The sequence below is a fragment of the Anoplolepis gracilipes genome, chromosome 13, assembly GCF_047496725.1.
Source record: "Anoplolepis gracilipes chromosome 13, ASM4749672v1, whole genome shotgun sequence".
Lineage (NCBI taxonomy): Eukaryota > Metazoa > Arthropoda > Insecta > Hymenoptera > Formicidae > Anoplolepis > Anoplolepis gracilipes.
In genome coordinates, this window is record NC_132982.1 from 3,275,215 (window position 1) to 3,292,057 (window position 16,843).

At 33.2% G+C, this 16,843-nt stretch overlaps 1 protein-coding gene across 3 annotated transcripts; it reads left to right on the plus strand.

Annotated features, from left to right (window-relative positions):
• Nucleotides 1-222: 222 nt before the first annotated feature.
• On the plus strand, nt 223-16,345 carry LOC140672450 (segmentation protein paired). 3 transcript variants are annotated; one of them, XM_072904628.1, is made up of 5 exons: nt 223-736; nt 4,961-5,099; nt 5,421-5,710; nt 11,580-11,978; nt 12,203-16,345. In XM_072904628.1, the coding sequence occupies exons 1-5, from the start codon at nt 679-681 to the stop codon at nt 12,781-12,783; spliced, it is 1,467 nt and encodes a 488-aa protein (XP_072760729.1). In that variant the 5' UTR covers nt 223-678; the 3' UTR covers nt 12,784-16,345. The 3 variants fall into 3 exon arrangements, with proteins under 3 accessions (XP_072760729.1, XP_072760728.1, XP_072760730.1); XM_072904627.1 differs by having other exon boundaries at nt 225-464; XM_072904629.1 differs by having other exon boundaries at nt 226-464; nt 5,421-5,575.
• Nucleotides 16,346-16,843: the final 498 nt, after the last annotated feature.

Genomic DNA, 16,843 nt, shown 5'->3' on the forward strand with positions numbered 1-16,843 from the left:
CAATAAAATTACCCAAGGTACCCATCTGGTTGGGGCGTGAATCGGAGGCGTGGTGGAAAGTCTCGGAGCACCGCGATTGGTTAACGTTGAGCACCAGTGTATTCAAGAGCCCAAGATTTGATCTCCCCTTTTCTCGTGTCGATCATACCCCAGAATACCGGAGAGGCAAAACTCACCTGATGTGGTAACAACTGGTGGGAGTTGCCTAGCCGTTAGTTTTCCCCCAACGTTCCATCCCCAGGACGTTTAGTCGAGATCGGCGAGTCGATCGGTAGAGATCTGTCTCTTATTAATCTTGCGAAAGTTGAAGTGGCCTTCTCATGTCACGTCAGATAAGGTCGAGGCTGTTGTAAAGAGAAATCGAGGAGGGAATAAATCAATGTTTCCGATCAATGGAGCCAAGGAACTAAATGACTCCGACAGACGATACCTTTGCGTTGCAAAGTACTTTCAACAGTTAAATGGTTTGTGTTTGCTTACATGTTTCTTTTATTGTGAACGTCGGGTGAATCGCGAATCTAGGTGATAGAAGCAGAACGGGAGATTAACGCGAAAAATGAAGAGTCGACAATATCATCTTTATGAAAGACTATGTGAAATGTATTAGTGAAGTTTATCATCATTCGGTGCCGGAACGAACTTATCCGGACTACCTCGCGGTGGCTCGGCTTGGCTGAGATGGTTACCACAAACTTCTCGATGATGCGACCATGTTTCACTGGATATTCCCTTCAAGGTGTGTCCCTCGCGCATCGCTTGATACTAATTAAATATTCATCTAAAATTGTTTGTAAACAGTTAGAATTTAATCCAGTTTGAATTTATCTTTCATCTAGCCACAAACATTGTTCGATTAACGTATTTTAATCTCACCAAGATTAAAAAATTGTAAGATTGGATTTAATATTCTTTTCTTCAAGAAATGTAGCAAAATTTTCTTAGAGAATTATTTACAAAAGTTTCTGACTAATCAGTATCAGTTCTAATAATTTCTTGTCCAACTTCAAACAAAACTGACGTTCTGAAATTAAAGTTTAGATGAAATAATCGATCAAATTAATTATGGCTTTAGAATATTAATTTTCGGAGTAATCATTAGTAATGACATAAATTATGCGGTATTTTTTTTAGCAACAATAGTAAAGAAAGGAAAGACAATAATTTTTTTAGTTCTTCTTTTCCATTTATTTATAATCTGTGTAGCATAGATTTCTCTCTTCTTCATTAATATTCTTTCAAAAAAATGAATAATAATAATAAGTGTATTTTGAATAAATCATTAATGTATCGATATATATCAAGACAATTTTTATATAATTTATCGAAATCTTTTATAAACAGAATTATACGACATTGTTGAAATTTCTCTATCAATTAATCATAGTACAGTTATTTTTTATGAGTATTTTTTTACGACATATTTACACATTGTACACATTTTTAACATATTATATATATTTTTTCTGTATGCTCAATATATTTTTATTGTATTATTTGTTTTCCTCAGTATTGTTCGGCACAACGGGGTTATTTGCTTATTATTTAAACTTTTTTGAAAGTTTTTACTATAAAATTGCTACTATAAAATAGCTAAAAACGTTAGATCTTACATAAGAAAACTGTCAAACTTTACATTTTCTCATAAAGATTGATTTTACAGCAAGTAAAAGTAATTTATACGTCCTCGCTCAATATATTATTGCTTTCTTAGAAATGTTTCAAATGCTCAAAGTCAAAAACTGTATATATAGTTTTTTTTTCTAAGACCTTTATTGTCGTCGTAAACTTTTATTGTGTAATTCTAAGAGGTTCTAGCTCAAGCTCATTTTTAGAAAAAAGAATGTGAGGACAAAAAGAAAGTCCATTTTGTTACCTTCCAAAGAATATTTGTCAATTAAACGTTTGATAATGTAAGTTAAGTACCGTCATTTATCAGTGTCCAAGGGCGTAGTATTATGAGTGCAGCACAGATAATTAGTTGCTTGATGATTTATCAGCTTCAGCTACAAATATTCTATATTCACGGAAATCACGGTGGCATAAATAATGGCAGGCGATTAGCAGTTCAGCAAATGCGCTTCCGTAAAATCAGCGCAAAAAAAGTTTTCAATGATGGTCGTTAATTACTTTATCGTGAATAGAACGTAAGACTTCTTATTTAATAATTCTATCATTATAATGATTTATGAGTCGCGCTGCAGTTTTTGCGAAAAAAGCAAAGATTTTTATTCTCCTTGTTTAAAGCGGGATTTAAATTAAAATCGGAATTACTTGAAAGACGTTGAAAACGTCTTTTGCGCGTTAATAGAATCTCCGTCAATTGAGCGATCGATTAAATCACAAGTTATTTAGAAGAGAACGAGCGCGATCACCATCGGTGAACGCTTTTTCGGTGAACGTCGGGTTGCATGGCTGCGATTATACAACCGTCCTGCGCAATCGAATAGCGGTTTTCTTTTTCCATGGGATGGCTTTTTGCCGACTGGATTAGTCCAAGTCTGTTTACCTATCCTTTGTCTTACGCGATAAAGCGTTTTACCTATCCTTTGTCTTACGCGGAAATGCGTTTAATTATAAACGAAAGCGTGCGACCATACTTCGCCGAGTTTCTCGTCCTGCGACGATAAACGGCAGTGTCGTTTATTTTCATATTTTTTTTTTTTTAAATCGAACCTGGCACAAAATGTGAAAGTAATAATAATGCATTATAATTATCTTTCTTGCTACACCCGCGATCGAATCATTTCATCGGGAATTAATCGTTTTACTTATATAGATCTTATTTATGAGGGTAACGTTTTGCATCCGGATTAGAAAAGTGAAAGCTGCAGGAGCGATCATCCGTTTCTTTATTATAGCCGCGAGCTATTTAAATTATTCACCAATAAAAATAAGAGCGTTAAAGATCGGAATTACTTTAATCTGCGTCACTAAGTAATATTTATATCGTATTCGACTTACTATCGAAATGAATGCAGATGACATATATTTATACTTTTATCTGTTTTAAGGAAACTTTAAAAGAAAAAGAAAAATGTTTTAATCTTTATGATAAGATAATCTTTTCTTCATTTTCTAATCTTTTTAAATATTTCTATACGGATACTATGTATTTGTGAATACTAATTTCTGAGACTTCTACAGATAATAATTAATATATACATATATATTTATATATTATTATTACCAATTAAAATTAAAATCTACTTTCATAGTTTATTATATTTTTAAATAATTAAAAGGCTGAAATAAATAATAAATTAGGTTTTAAATACTTCCACTTGTTGTGGAACATTTCTGTATTTATTCTACTCTTTCTTCAAGCCATAAGGAAGAAACTGAAATTTAAATTAAATCGTTCGGCGAAGATACACATAATGAAAAATAATAATAAGGTCACGCGAGACGGTACGTCTGGGTGTGAACTAAACACTAATTTATTGTATCACATTTTTCCAAAGGTCGAAACGATGTTTCTCTTTTGGCATGCTAGCCTCTGTGTCTGATCGTATTATTATTTTTTATTATATTTATTTAATTCTAAATTTTACGTTCCTTCAATATTAAAATTTATGATTAAGAAAGGCATTAATAATTGCAAGTGTCAAATTTCATTAAATATTACCATTTCAATTTTATTTTATAATATTTACAATCTAATCTGTTATTTGTTTCAACTTTTCCATTGAAACTATTTGATATTATATAAATCGGTTTGTATATAGTAATTATACTTGTATATATAATCTAAAAATCATATTAACTACAAAAGAGTAAACTGTTTTGTGTGACTTTTACATGATATTATAAATCGACGTAACGTTTTACAAAAGAGTGTACTCTTTTAGAATATCACTGTAAATAAATTTTATAAATAAGACATATCTATAATTAATAAGTCATAAGATGTCTATAGTAATAATAAGATTATGTTAACACACAAATACATAGCGTGTCGTAATAATAAGATATCGACTATAATAATAAGATATCGTTTTGCGAAGGAAACGTTGATCGCCGTTTCGCCTGGATGATCAGACTTTTCATTGCGCTGTCATTGAAATCTCCTTTTTTTCGTCGATTATATCGCGTCTCTCGTAAGAGCCAAGCACGTTTTTCTTCAAACATCGAACGTGCGATTCCGCGCCTTTTTTTTTGCCTATCTAATCGTACAGCTCATTCGTCATTACAGCCGTCGCTCTCGGTGATTGTATCCATTGCAGCCGAAAATGCAACCGAGAATGCAGTTAATTTCCGGTAAAATGCCGACGCTCGAGAGAGTCTTGAACGATAAAAATATAACCGCGATGATTTAATTTACAGCGCGCAGAATGCATCCTATCTCGCGACACATATTATAATATAATATAAATGTATCGCATATTATTTATCTCGCTTTTAAAGCTTCGCATTAAAGCTTCGCATGGTCTTGGACCGGCAGTAAAAATTGCAACGACTCTATTTGCTAGAGCGCCCGCGTTCCTCTTTCTTTAGATCGGTAATCACGATCGTGTATCGCAAAATTAAATAAGCCAAGCAAATTATACGCTATCATTGTTGTGCGTCGTAAACCGCGCTGGGATTTATTGGATTTATCGATAGTCGTGGCGTGTCGCCCCAGCCGCCCGTGCTTATTCTCTCTCTCTCTCTCTCTTCTCTCTTTCTCCCGTCTTCGAGAGAAAGAAGTCGAATCAAGCACGCAGTAACAGCGATAAATCCAGGTCGCCCTCTTATGCACCGTCCAATAATCGCTGCCCGTTCTCCTCCGACTTCCGGTTGATTCGGAAATCAAAGCCGTCCGAAGGACAATTTCTCAATCACTTCTTCTAAGATCACACACAGAATAAAAAGGAGAAATAATTTCGTGGAGAGCATGACACATCTCTTATTATTACGGTCGAATTAATATATGTAAAAGGTTTTTTTACAGCTTTATTTTAAGGAAAACTGCTTTTTACAGAGTTAGGATCGATACCAGGCCAGGGACGCGTAAATCAACTTGGCGGTGTCTTTATCAATGGACGACCGCTACCTAATCATGTCCGGCTGAAGATTGTCGAGATGGCCGCGTCAGGAGTCAGACCTTGCGTTATATCGAGGTAGTGGATAGTAATATTTTTCCTAAAAAAAGAAAAGGATGATAGAAAGAAAATGTTTCTAGGAAAAATTAATTACATACCTACTTATAACCCTTTACGAATAAAATAATATATATAAATGATAAGTAATATTATTTTATATATATATATTTTATACATTATTTTTTTTTTCTGATAAAAAGAAAAAGATAGAGAGAGAACTTTCATTTCGATTGGAGATTTTTCTGAATAGTTTTCTTCCTTCCATGAGAGTTTTCTAAATAGATATTTTGCAAACGATCAGAATTGAATTAATCCATTATCGTCTCTCATTGAGGACAGGCAATTAAGGGTTTCTCACGGATGCGTATCGAAGATTCTAAACCGTTATCAGGAGACTGGTAGCATCAGACCCGGTGTTATCGGAGGGAGCAAACCTCGCGTGGCTACGCCAGAGGTGGAGGCAAGGATTGAAGAGTACAAGCGTGACAATCCGGGTATGTTTTCGTGGGAAATTAGAGATCGCCTTATCAAGGAGGGTATCTGTGACCGAACCAGCGCACCGAGCGTGTCCGCTATTTCTCGGCTGCTCAGGGGGCGCGATCCGGAAGACGACGTCAAACTTGGGGATGGTGAGCCATTGCAAAATAGCAGTTTCGCTTCTAGTGAAAAAGAATCATTAGAGACTGCGATTTTAGAAAGGGATGCAGTAGAACGCAAATAATTTTTAATGCAGCAATTACACAAAGAAATCCAGCATATTCATATCTAGGCTTTTTTTTTGTATCTTACCATTAGTAAATATAAAAAATATATTTTCGAGAAGAAGGAGAAAAAAAAAAAAATCATATTTTATACAGCTTTGCATAATTTATTTTTCTTACAGCATTTTTATCGATGAATTAGTTCAATATTGAACAAGTATAATTGTGAAGAGAGTTTTGAAAACTAAATCTTTGTGAAAATGTAAATTTGAGTTTAAAAATCAATTTGGCTTACAAATGTATTACTTTCAGTATATTCTACGAATATTTCTATGATCTTTCTATTTCAGTATATGATATGAATATCTCTAATCTTCTATACGAAGGTTATCTTACCTATGTATGCGATAATGCTGATTTCTTTAAGTGTAAAAAAGAATAGTTTTTTTTTCGCGTTTTTATCGTTTATCTCGACAGAGATACCTTTTTCGATCATTAATGGCGGCGGTGAGTTTCTCGAAGGGGAGAGTTCGCCCTCTCTCCGTCTCGACTACCCGAGTTTCTTCCCGCGTTCCGCGTTCTAAAGGAGATTGATGATCGCCGAGCGAATCGGCGAATCAGTCCGAGTATCCTTACACGGAATTAGATTATAACGACATCGTGGCTCGCATAAGCGAATCGTGGACGCTCGTTACGCGACGCCTGTTAAAATTGAATCAGTCAATTTTTATGTTTTTTACGTTACCATGTTGTGTGGAGATTACACGAGATTTCGTAAAAATTGACATCGCGAGCTGTTACAACCCTACTGAAAGACAAGCAAAGACGATCTCAGTGCGAAGAAAAATCTCGAGAAAAATGTCTTTTACATACACATCTCTCTACCTGTGAAAGTTAACTACCTCTTTTGAAATGATTTTTTCTGAAAGACAAATGTCTGTAAAAACAGACACTATCATATTTCATTTTTCTGTCTGGCATAGATTTCAATGAAACTCGCAGCACGAAATTTGTTTACATGGTTTCTTGCAACACAATTTTTTTTTTTTTGATGAGAAAATGTTTAGAGATATTTGTAAAGGATAAGTTTAAAAGTTTATAAATCATTTGTTCTATTGTTCTATTGTTCTAGTGCTTTACTGTCAAAGGATCATACCAGTCTATTGCTTTTGAACACAATATGCATTCATTAGGCGGCATTTTCTTAAGTGGTATTACATGTTTGTTTTTTTCTGACAATTGTCGTGTAGCCGTAAATTGACTCCCACAAATTGATTTATTTAAACCCACTGAGTTCTGGAATACTAATGCGAAAGCGATCTCGCTTATTGTTAGTGAAAGGACCTTTCAGGGAACGCTTCATCAGCTGGCCCACACGGTGGCGGACCACCGTGTGGGACCCACGCTCGCTCGAGTAACGGTATGAATGAGTAAATTAAATGCTCGCGTATTAATCGGCCGCTCCTGCGTTTCTCGGTCTCGGAAATTACCGGTTCGCCGTCCATCAGATCGTCCTCTCCCCCGGTAGCCAGCACGGCCGGGCTCTGTAATTTTCTCGCCGCCCGGTACATGCCCACGTGTATACGGGAGGCTGCGCGCGAGATGTGGGCCTCACTCGCGTGTAAGCGTCCATCGTCCTCGAGAAAATCGACGGCCGATGAAGGACGCGCGTCTATCGACTCACCGGATGAATCAGGCATTTCGACACGATCGTGATGGCAAGTTTGTGGACTACAAAGTGCCAACTGCTTGTCAGAAAAGTGCCAAAGCATTATTTTTGGGATTAGCACTTTATATACCTAACGAGATAAAAATGACATTTATAATTAATCAATATTAAAGAGATTTAGTAAATTTACACTTAAATATATGTATCTGACATATTAGTTTGATAAATAGATAAATGTTTATTAAAGGGTTTTAGGCTTTTTAAACGTGTTAAATATAAATCTTGCGCGCATTGAAACATGCGATTTAAATGCGATCGATATATACTTTTTGACAGAATATTGATATTTTGAACGGAATGCAGTGCTAAATTTTGAAATTTTGATTAATGATTAATTAGGATATAACAGAATTTATACTAAAACAACAAACTTTTCAAAGGTAACAAATTTTGTACAAAATCTATTTTGCAGAATCTACTGCTTTACATCGTTATGGAAAGCGAGAAGATAGATAGTTGATAAATCGAAATGAATGAGAATCATTTGCTGGCGATTTAGCCTAACATTTTAGAGAAATTTTCACGAAATCCAATTTGGCGCCTCAGTGGTAGGAAAGAGAAAAGGTTTCTTTCTCACTTTTGACAAGAAAAATGAAATTGTGTACGGACGTAGATCTATTCCACAGCCTGAGAAACTTCAAGTCGGCGAAGATAAAAGGGATCATAGTCAGAAAGAGAGGAAGGAGGATTCATGCGTCTGTAAATCGATCGTTGTGTGACGGTTGGGCGCCCGTCGAAAAAAATAAAGAAACCAGCGTAAAAATAACACAACTTCGCAGAGGGGTGAGAAAGGAAAAGGGACACCGTCTATTAAACGCTCGCGCGCGAACTGTCTACGAGTCAAGTTGCCGGAGCTGTCGAGATGAAAATGCTTTGTTTGGCAAACGTATCGGATTGTTTTTCTCACATACGTGAAATGCGTGTCACATGATATAAATTGAGATGAAAAGAGTAAATGATTAATCTCGCGCAAACCTAAACATATAATATATGTATAAACTGTATGTTTAGCTCAACAGATGTGAAAAATTAAACAGAGAGAGCATGCTTTGAGTCACCGTTGGTATGATTAACAATAAGACAGCTTTATCTGACAATAACCATAGAAAAAGATAGAATGATGATTCAAAGCATGCTCTCTCTCTCTCTCTCTTTCTATTTCCTGATGCGTCTTGACAATTGAAGACATGAGGAACATGAGGAGAATGCCTTAATAACGTAGTAGTGTTATGTTTATTAAAATAGATAAATGAATGTTGTTTCAAATAATTAAAAAATAGATTATCAGCCCTTTAATTCAGCTACGTAGATTGAATAAAATATCGACTTTACTACGCAATTTTATAATTCGATTTAACTTTTTACTTTACAATCTCGTATTTGATTATAATCTTGTACTGATTCTATATCAAATTTAATTTCTCCAATTACATATTTCTAACTGCAATATTTATATTCGCGATAAATTACACGCAGGAATTAATTCGTGCTCGATAGATATCTCGCGAAATCCTGCGTGGCTGTTGTCGTTGTCGTTGTCGTTTTGGCCGACGATGCGCGTGAATCCAGGCGAATCTCAAAAATCAGAGGATAAATTATATCCTTCGCGAAGCTAAGCGTTCGCGACTGGTGATTCTGGAAGTTTTTGGAACCCGGTATTAGCCGTGGAATAAGTAATAATTGCCAGGTTGGTGCGACCGGTACTAGAACATAAATATGTTATCGCACGCATGCTTTCGTCCTCGTGTATTTCCATTTACAAGGAATATTTGCCATATCGTGAAACACCACGTGTGGTCTTTTCAGAAAAATTTCTTTCCCAATTGTATTGTGTTTTATCTGTTATGTATTGAAAATTAGATAAGGATAGAGCATCTAATAGCAATAGCAAAATGCTCAAAATTCTCTAGCTTACCAAGATATCTCACCCAAAGTTTTTTTTACTATCTTTCGAACAATGCGTTTTCGATCTGGCCTTTCGGAAGGAAGTAATTAGAATAGAAACTCTATACCTAGCTTCTATGGTGACACATTGTCGGGGCTATTTCTGATGGTCCATCGTATGTATGGACATGGGACGGTCAAGCCTGTTGGACCACATCGTCGTCCGTACTATTTCCATCCGTATGCGAATAGGTGTCGGTGGATTTGTGAAACTCGATAAGAGAAAGAGAGAGAGAGAAAGAGAAAAAGAAGAAAATAATAGGATATGGCGGAGGCGGATGGAAAAGGAACACGACGACGGGCCGGGAATAGAGCCCGTGTCGAATTTGCATTAACGCGGACCGTCGCGGCGTCAGGCGTCGTCGCCCGATTAGTCGCGGGTCGTGCAAGCTCGAATCCCCCGAAAGCGACGTGCATCGCGACGTGGATCGCGGTCCTCGCGGCCCGGAAGCAAAAAGTTCTCTTTCGCGTGTCTTGGGGATCGTCTGCCCGTCACGTGCTGCCGTCGCATCAAGTTCCTCGCGATCAGAGAAAACGCCCGCGAAGGAATTTCTATTTCCAGAACTCAAATATAATTGGATAAATCTAGATGAATATGCGCAATTTAAGAAGTCTATATGTCTTTCTACGGTATATAAAAGTGTACTGTAATTTTTTTGTATACTATACATATTTTATAATTCTTTCCAAATGAAATTAAAAAAATTTTGAAAAGTGTGGTGTTAAAAAATAATCAATGGGTAATAGGCCAATACAAGCAATAAAACATCGTTAGAAAAATTTTCAAGTCAATGACTTTTATATTCTTATCAAATAATATGCTTTTTGTAGTTTAATAATCTTCTAATAATAGCTTAATAAATCTTTCAAAATTAATCAAATTATTTTTAAATTCTAATGCATTATCGTTTTTGTGTCGAGTTTTTTAGAGAAATATCGCGCCAAAAAGCACCGCGTGGATTAGGGGCCAAGTGCTTATTTCACACTCGATTTGATATCAACATATTTACGCCCGCACGATCTCCCTCGACCTACCTACCTACCTTTCCTTTCCACTGCTGCTGGAAGCTGTGTCACTTTTTATCGAAGAACGAGGCGAACCGCGTTTTGTCACTCGTTCATCGCGTCACGTATAATTATTTTATGCGATTTCTTTGTCGCCCGAACGGTAATGGCTGACAGTAAATGTTTCGTAATTATTTCATAGCCTAATCGCGCAATCTCTCGTCGATCTTGACCTCGGTAAAATTACAGTATTCTATTGTTTAAGGAAGTTTCTAATCGTAGCAAACAATATGCAAATCACGATGTGAATTAAATTGAGACTTAGAGTTATGTTTGATAAAAGTTCTTTGGAAGAGAAGGGATAAATATATACAGTACCGGCCAAAAATATATCACCTTTAGGATTTTTGAGCATAAATTTAATTTAATTTACTTACTTATAAAATTAATTTTTTATATTATTAAAATTAAGTTTTTATATTAATTTATGAAAAATATTTTATTCGGTAAGTTGTATTTACTGTCAAAACATATATTATGATATTATAAATATCCATGCACTTTGAATAAAATTATACTCAAAAATACTAAAGGTGATATATTTTTGGCCGGTACTGTATAAGACGTATAAAATATAGGGGATTATATACGTATATAAATATATGTAGGGTGACTCATTTTCATCTTTCCATGCGAATTAGCTCCAAATTATTCGTTTTATCAAAAACTATTTTTAATTAATTTTATTCTATTTTGTTTATATATTAAGAAAAAGATTTCCAGCCTATCCAATTATGTGACAATTTTCAATTGCAAACTCTATACATGAAAAGAATTTTTACGACAACGTAAAAAAAACTATATTTTATATGTATATATAATTACATAATACAAATTAACATTACTTAAATTACATTATTAATTGAAAATTGTCACATAACTGGATAGGCTGGAAATTTTTTTTTTTTTGATAAACAAAACAGAATAAAATTAATTTAAAATATTTATATATATATATATATATATATATATATATATATATATAAATATTTCTATATATTTCTATATATTTATATTTACATTTATTTATCTATTTCAATAAAATATAATTTCTTTTAGGTAGAACAAGTTCCGGATCCGATTGCGAAAGTGAGCCGGGGATTCCATTGAAAAGAAAACAACGCCGGAGTAGGACAACCTTCACGGCCCACCAGCTAGACGAGCTAGAACGGGCTTTTGAAAGAACGCAATATCCCGACATTTACACTAGAGAGGAACTTGCTCAGAGGACAAAATTATCAGAGGCTAGAATTCAAGTATGGTTTAGCAATAGAAGAGCTAGATTGAGAAAAAATATTGCTTCGGCCTCCGCTGGATATGTTAGCTCGGTAGCATATCCAGCCCCTCCGTACGTTATTCACTCGACGGCACCGCCTCATCCGCATCCTGGAGCGACAGTGCCACCGGGTCATCCTCATGGTCAGGGTCTGTCGGATACCGCGTTCACCTCCGGTCAAGGTAAGCCTATAAATGTAATAGTGACTCTCTTTTCTCTCGAAAGAGAAGAATACAGAAATCTAAACTATCTTTGGCAGATATTTTTGTAAAAGAGATTTTAAAATATTTTTTACAAAGCCAATGTTATTTGAGCCTGAAAATAAATATTATATATAACTTTTGGCCTTATTTTATTTAGCAGTAAAAACGTCACGTAATTATTGTACACGTAAACTCTATTAAAGTTCCAGAACTATACTCGTCTCATCACGCACCACCAATGTCTCATCAACTGGCGACAGATTCCGCTGCACGACTTCCTTCGTCAATTGGATCAGGTCCAACTTACAGTTTTCCAGCCGCGGTTACTTATCCTAGTGCTATGCTTTCGTCCACCACGGCCGCGACGAATCATATAACTCATCAAGTGACCTCGACATCGTCCAGCTACCAGCAAACGAGCGGTCACCAGCTACCACCGCCGAGTCCTCTTATCACAATGATGGGCCCGAATTCTGGTAATTCGAATTCTGCTTCCGATCAGTTGCCCTCGTCGGATCTTCCCATCAGCTCGGTCTCGCCCGCTGCTCAGCAGCAACAGCAACAACAGCAGCAGCAGCAGCAGCAACAGACCAGTCACGGAGCAACACCGACGTCGTGGAATCCCGCGATCACCGCCAACAGTGGTAGAGTCAATCTCCCGAGTCCGCCATCCACTTTACAGCAACCTCACACCTACGGCGCTCATCCACATCAGGTAGGCACTTTCGCCAGTCATTACACCGCGCAGAATTTTCAACCACCCAGGCCACAATACTGGTACTAGGAAGTGTGATTTTATAATTAATAAGATTAATTATAATAATAATTAATTATATTCTGATATAAAAACACAAATTTTAAATTTCCCGAGCTAATAAGTTAGATGCAGAATGGCGGTGCATTAGTTAAAAAAAGAATTAATTTACACTTTTGTATGTACGTGTGTGTGTGTGTGTGTGTGTGTATGCCATATAGAAATTAATATTCCATAGTTTTTACACTACGGATTTATTTCTTATTTAATGGCACACACCCTAAGCAAGCGTTAAGGAGCATAAAATAAATTTCGGTTTATTTTAGTCAGAATAGATACACGTCTACGCGTGAAAAATAATAATAAGTGCACTTAATAAGCACTTAATACTGTTCGAACGTGTATATAAGGAAATTATACAAAATGATTATGAAGAATTAATGTAAATAAAAAGGCTGTCAGGATGGCAAAGTTTGTGTACCGAGATTAATATTATTTAAAGATAATCGAATACGCACGAATGTTCTAGTCGCCAGTCGCGCGAATGCAAGAATAATTATTAATGCTAAAGATTACGATCGATACGATAACGCCACTCGGTAATGTACATAACGCGATCATTCGATTTCAATATCCGTGACACAATGTCACACGCAAAAATTGCGACTGTGTAATAACTGCGATTTTACATAATTCACACACATAATTACATATATATATACATATATACATTAAAAATTTATTAAAAGGCGTGACTCATATGTTACATGTTGATCCAAAATCTCCTACTAAAATTCTATCGATATCCTAATTTAAACTGACATTTCAAATCGACATTTTAGTAATCTCGCTCGTTCATCTTGAGCTCGATCCTGTCCTACTTAATTTAAAATCGTCAACGGCGATAATGTCCGCAAACACCAAAAATGGCTAAAATAAGAAAAAAAAAGAACAACAAATTAGAAATAGATAAAGAGAAAGAGAGGTGACGATTCCAAAACATTTAAGGTATTTTCAACTGGATAATTGTGTTATTTGGCCACCTTGCTGCGCATGATATGGCGTAAGACACTATCCCGTGTCTTTCGATTAGGCGTGATAATTTACATTAGAATTTACATAGATTAGATAGATTTAGTTGTAAAATTTTTATCATTAAATGAGTAATGATAATATTAGTTAATAGCAAAGGCAAATTAAGGAGAAGAGTGCACGTCTTATTAGAAAAATATATGTAATGAATGATGTGACTAAATATTTAAAATATCAAAATTCTTTTCATTATTTAAGAAAATAGATAATTTTCTATTTTAAGTTTATATATAATTATCTACTTTAAGTTATATATAATAAAACAACTTTTGGATGTAAGTGACTTAAAAAAATGTTAAATACATAAGAAGTGATAAAGTCTTTAGTAAATTTTTTAAAACACTTCTAAATTTGTGTTTTTCGACCTTATCTTTTTCTTGAAAACCCCTGGTCCAATTATTAGAAATTTTTTTAATTTGTTAAAAATTAAATAAGCTATGATTACAATTATGAGATGGTTTGGTTTGAAGGATTGTAATTTTTATCAAAAGTGATGAACAATTAAAGTCGCCAAAAAAGTTAACTTTGTTCAAAAAATTTAACTTAGCAAACTATAATAAAATTCAAAAAGAGCTTATTTAACAAAAACATCAATTAAAATGTAATCAAACAATACGTGAAAAAATTATATATAATAATTCAGTGTTCTTTGTCCTTTTATAAAGACAAGATCGAAATTTCATTTATTTATTGCAACGAATTCAACTTCTAATTAAACTATGCATTGTAAAATATCGTATACAAATTAATTTCGTAATAATTGCTATAATTTATCTTAATGTGTTATTTTTGGCTATTTTTGTAAAAGAAATTACACTTTCTATATATTTACTAGCCTTCTATCAATATATTATACGATTTAGTATTGTACATATATTTGTTTATCGCTTTTCTCTCAAGTTTTTACATACATTTATATAAACTCACATACATGAATATTTAATAAATATTTACTTGGTGATAACGTTATGTGTAATGTGCATAGACCTTTAATTTTCTTTTCTTGCAATATTTTATATTTACAGTGCGACCAAAAATTTAGCTTCTAAACTATATATACTTTAAATTTCCGTGTATTGTATACGATATAATAAACTTTTAATTATAACGCAATTATACTTTATCACGGCTTTTTGTAAGTATATAAGAAAATTTTTTTTTTGCACAAAACATTTAAGACTTTTAAAATATATTTTGAAGATATTCTTTTTTAAATATTTTAAACAATTGAAATATCTATATAATTAAATTATCTAAAAATTTTTCAAAATAATGTTCAAATGCGAATTAAACACTGTGTATTTAAACAATGAAATAATATAAAAATAAAATCGAGAAAAAATTGTATTGCTCATAGTGACTATCGAGTACATAATTTTTACTCTTGCGAGTGATAGTCACATATATGCATTTATTATATTTGTAAGAAAAATATATTTGAAATGTGTATGATTATAAATATTATAAATATTACATTTAATTATAAATATTATTTATGTAAATAATTTAAGTCTTTTAATAGATGTTTGACACAAAGTATTTTCAGGATATATGTTTCAAAAATATTATTTCTGTTATATTTCTCTATTTCAAATAATTTTCTCATAAATAATATTTATACTTGATGTTCGTACTCGATAATTATTTTGCACAATACAACTTTTTTGGTTCTTTTTTATATTGTATTTTAATTATTTTTATTATTGAAACAATCAATAAACAATATTTATTGCTCTAATAATATTTTATTAATTATATATAATATAGTGCTCTTAATAATTTTGAACATGCTCGTAGATAGGAGAGACTGATTTTGAATGTTTGTGCATGTGCAGCTATTGAAGACATATATAGCTAATAAAAAAATGTCTTAATTTTAATAATTTTATTTTAATGGCGAGAATAATTATTTCGTCGCTTGTATGTATGTACAAATTTTAATTAAATAATTAAGTGAAATAAGTTAATGATTTTCTCTCGCTACGACAAAATAATTGTAACACGAGGAAAAAATTAGGGGATAAATATGACAGAATTAATATCTAAGAGTAAACAGTTTGTTATTATTAGTAAATTTTGGTGTTTGTCTATGATATTGCATGTAATAAAAATGAAGTAAATAAATTGTTACATTTTTGGAATGTACGAAATATAGTGATATAAAAATGTAATAATACAATAATTCAAATTGCATCTAATTTTTTATTACATGAATTATTGGATTGGCTCTGATACATAATAATTTATAATATAAGTTTAAAAACCAATTATTATTATTATTTAGTCACAGTGTGCACATCTTCATATTTTTTCTTATAATTGGAGCGAGTTTTTTCTATTTTTCACATTTCATGTATTATGTGTGTATGTGTATATACATATATATATATATATATATATATATATATATATATATATATGTGTGTGTGTGTGTGTGTGTGTGTGTGTGTGTGTGTGTGTGTGTGTGTGTGTGTGTGTGTGTGTATGTATATATGTATATGTATATATATCCGAGGTGTATGATATAAACTATCCATCAGTGTTTTTCAGACAAGACTTACACTTTGAATTTTTATATACATGTATTAAAAAATAATTAAGATGCAATTGATAAAATAATGCTATACTATATTATAGTATATTATATATTTATATTATTCTACTTCGAATATAAAACGAATACATCATATTGTATGTATGAATTCATAGTGTATGTATGAATATACTGTGTCAATAAAGTACAAAGTCAGTTAAGCGACAAAAATTAATATCAACTGATTTATGAAAATCATAACACATGACAGATTTAAAAGTAATTACTGCCTGAGCGTTGTGAATTTTACAGAATGTTATTGGCTAATTTTAATCGGTTATACTTAAAAAATTGTCCTTTATATTTTTAAACCTTATTTTAGAATTTTATTTCTGAACAGAATATTAATGTTTGTACGATGGTTGTGAGACACCCTGTATGTATATGTATATATACATATATATA

What these genes read in the sequence shown, in the direction of transcription:
- LOC140672450 (XM_072904627.1), top strand. Translation starts at nt 380, where the DNA reads ATGTTTCCGATCAATGGAGCCAAGGAACTAAATGACTCCGACAGACGA. An exon ending in AGACCTTGCGTTATATCGAG is followed by an intron (nt 5,100 to 5,420) that starts GTAGTGGATAGT and finishes CATTGAGGACAG; the next exon opens with GCAATTAAGGGTTTCTCACG. An exon ending in CGACGTCAAACTTGGGGATG is followed by an intron (nt 5,711 to 11,579) that starts GTGAGCCATTGC and finishes AATTTCTTTTAG; the next exon opens with GTAGAACAAGTTCCGGATCC.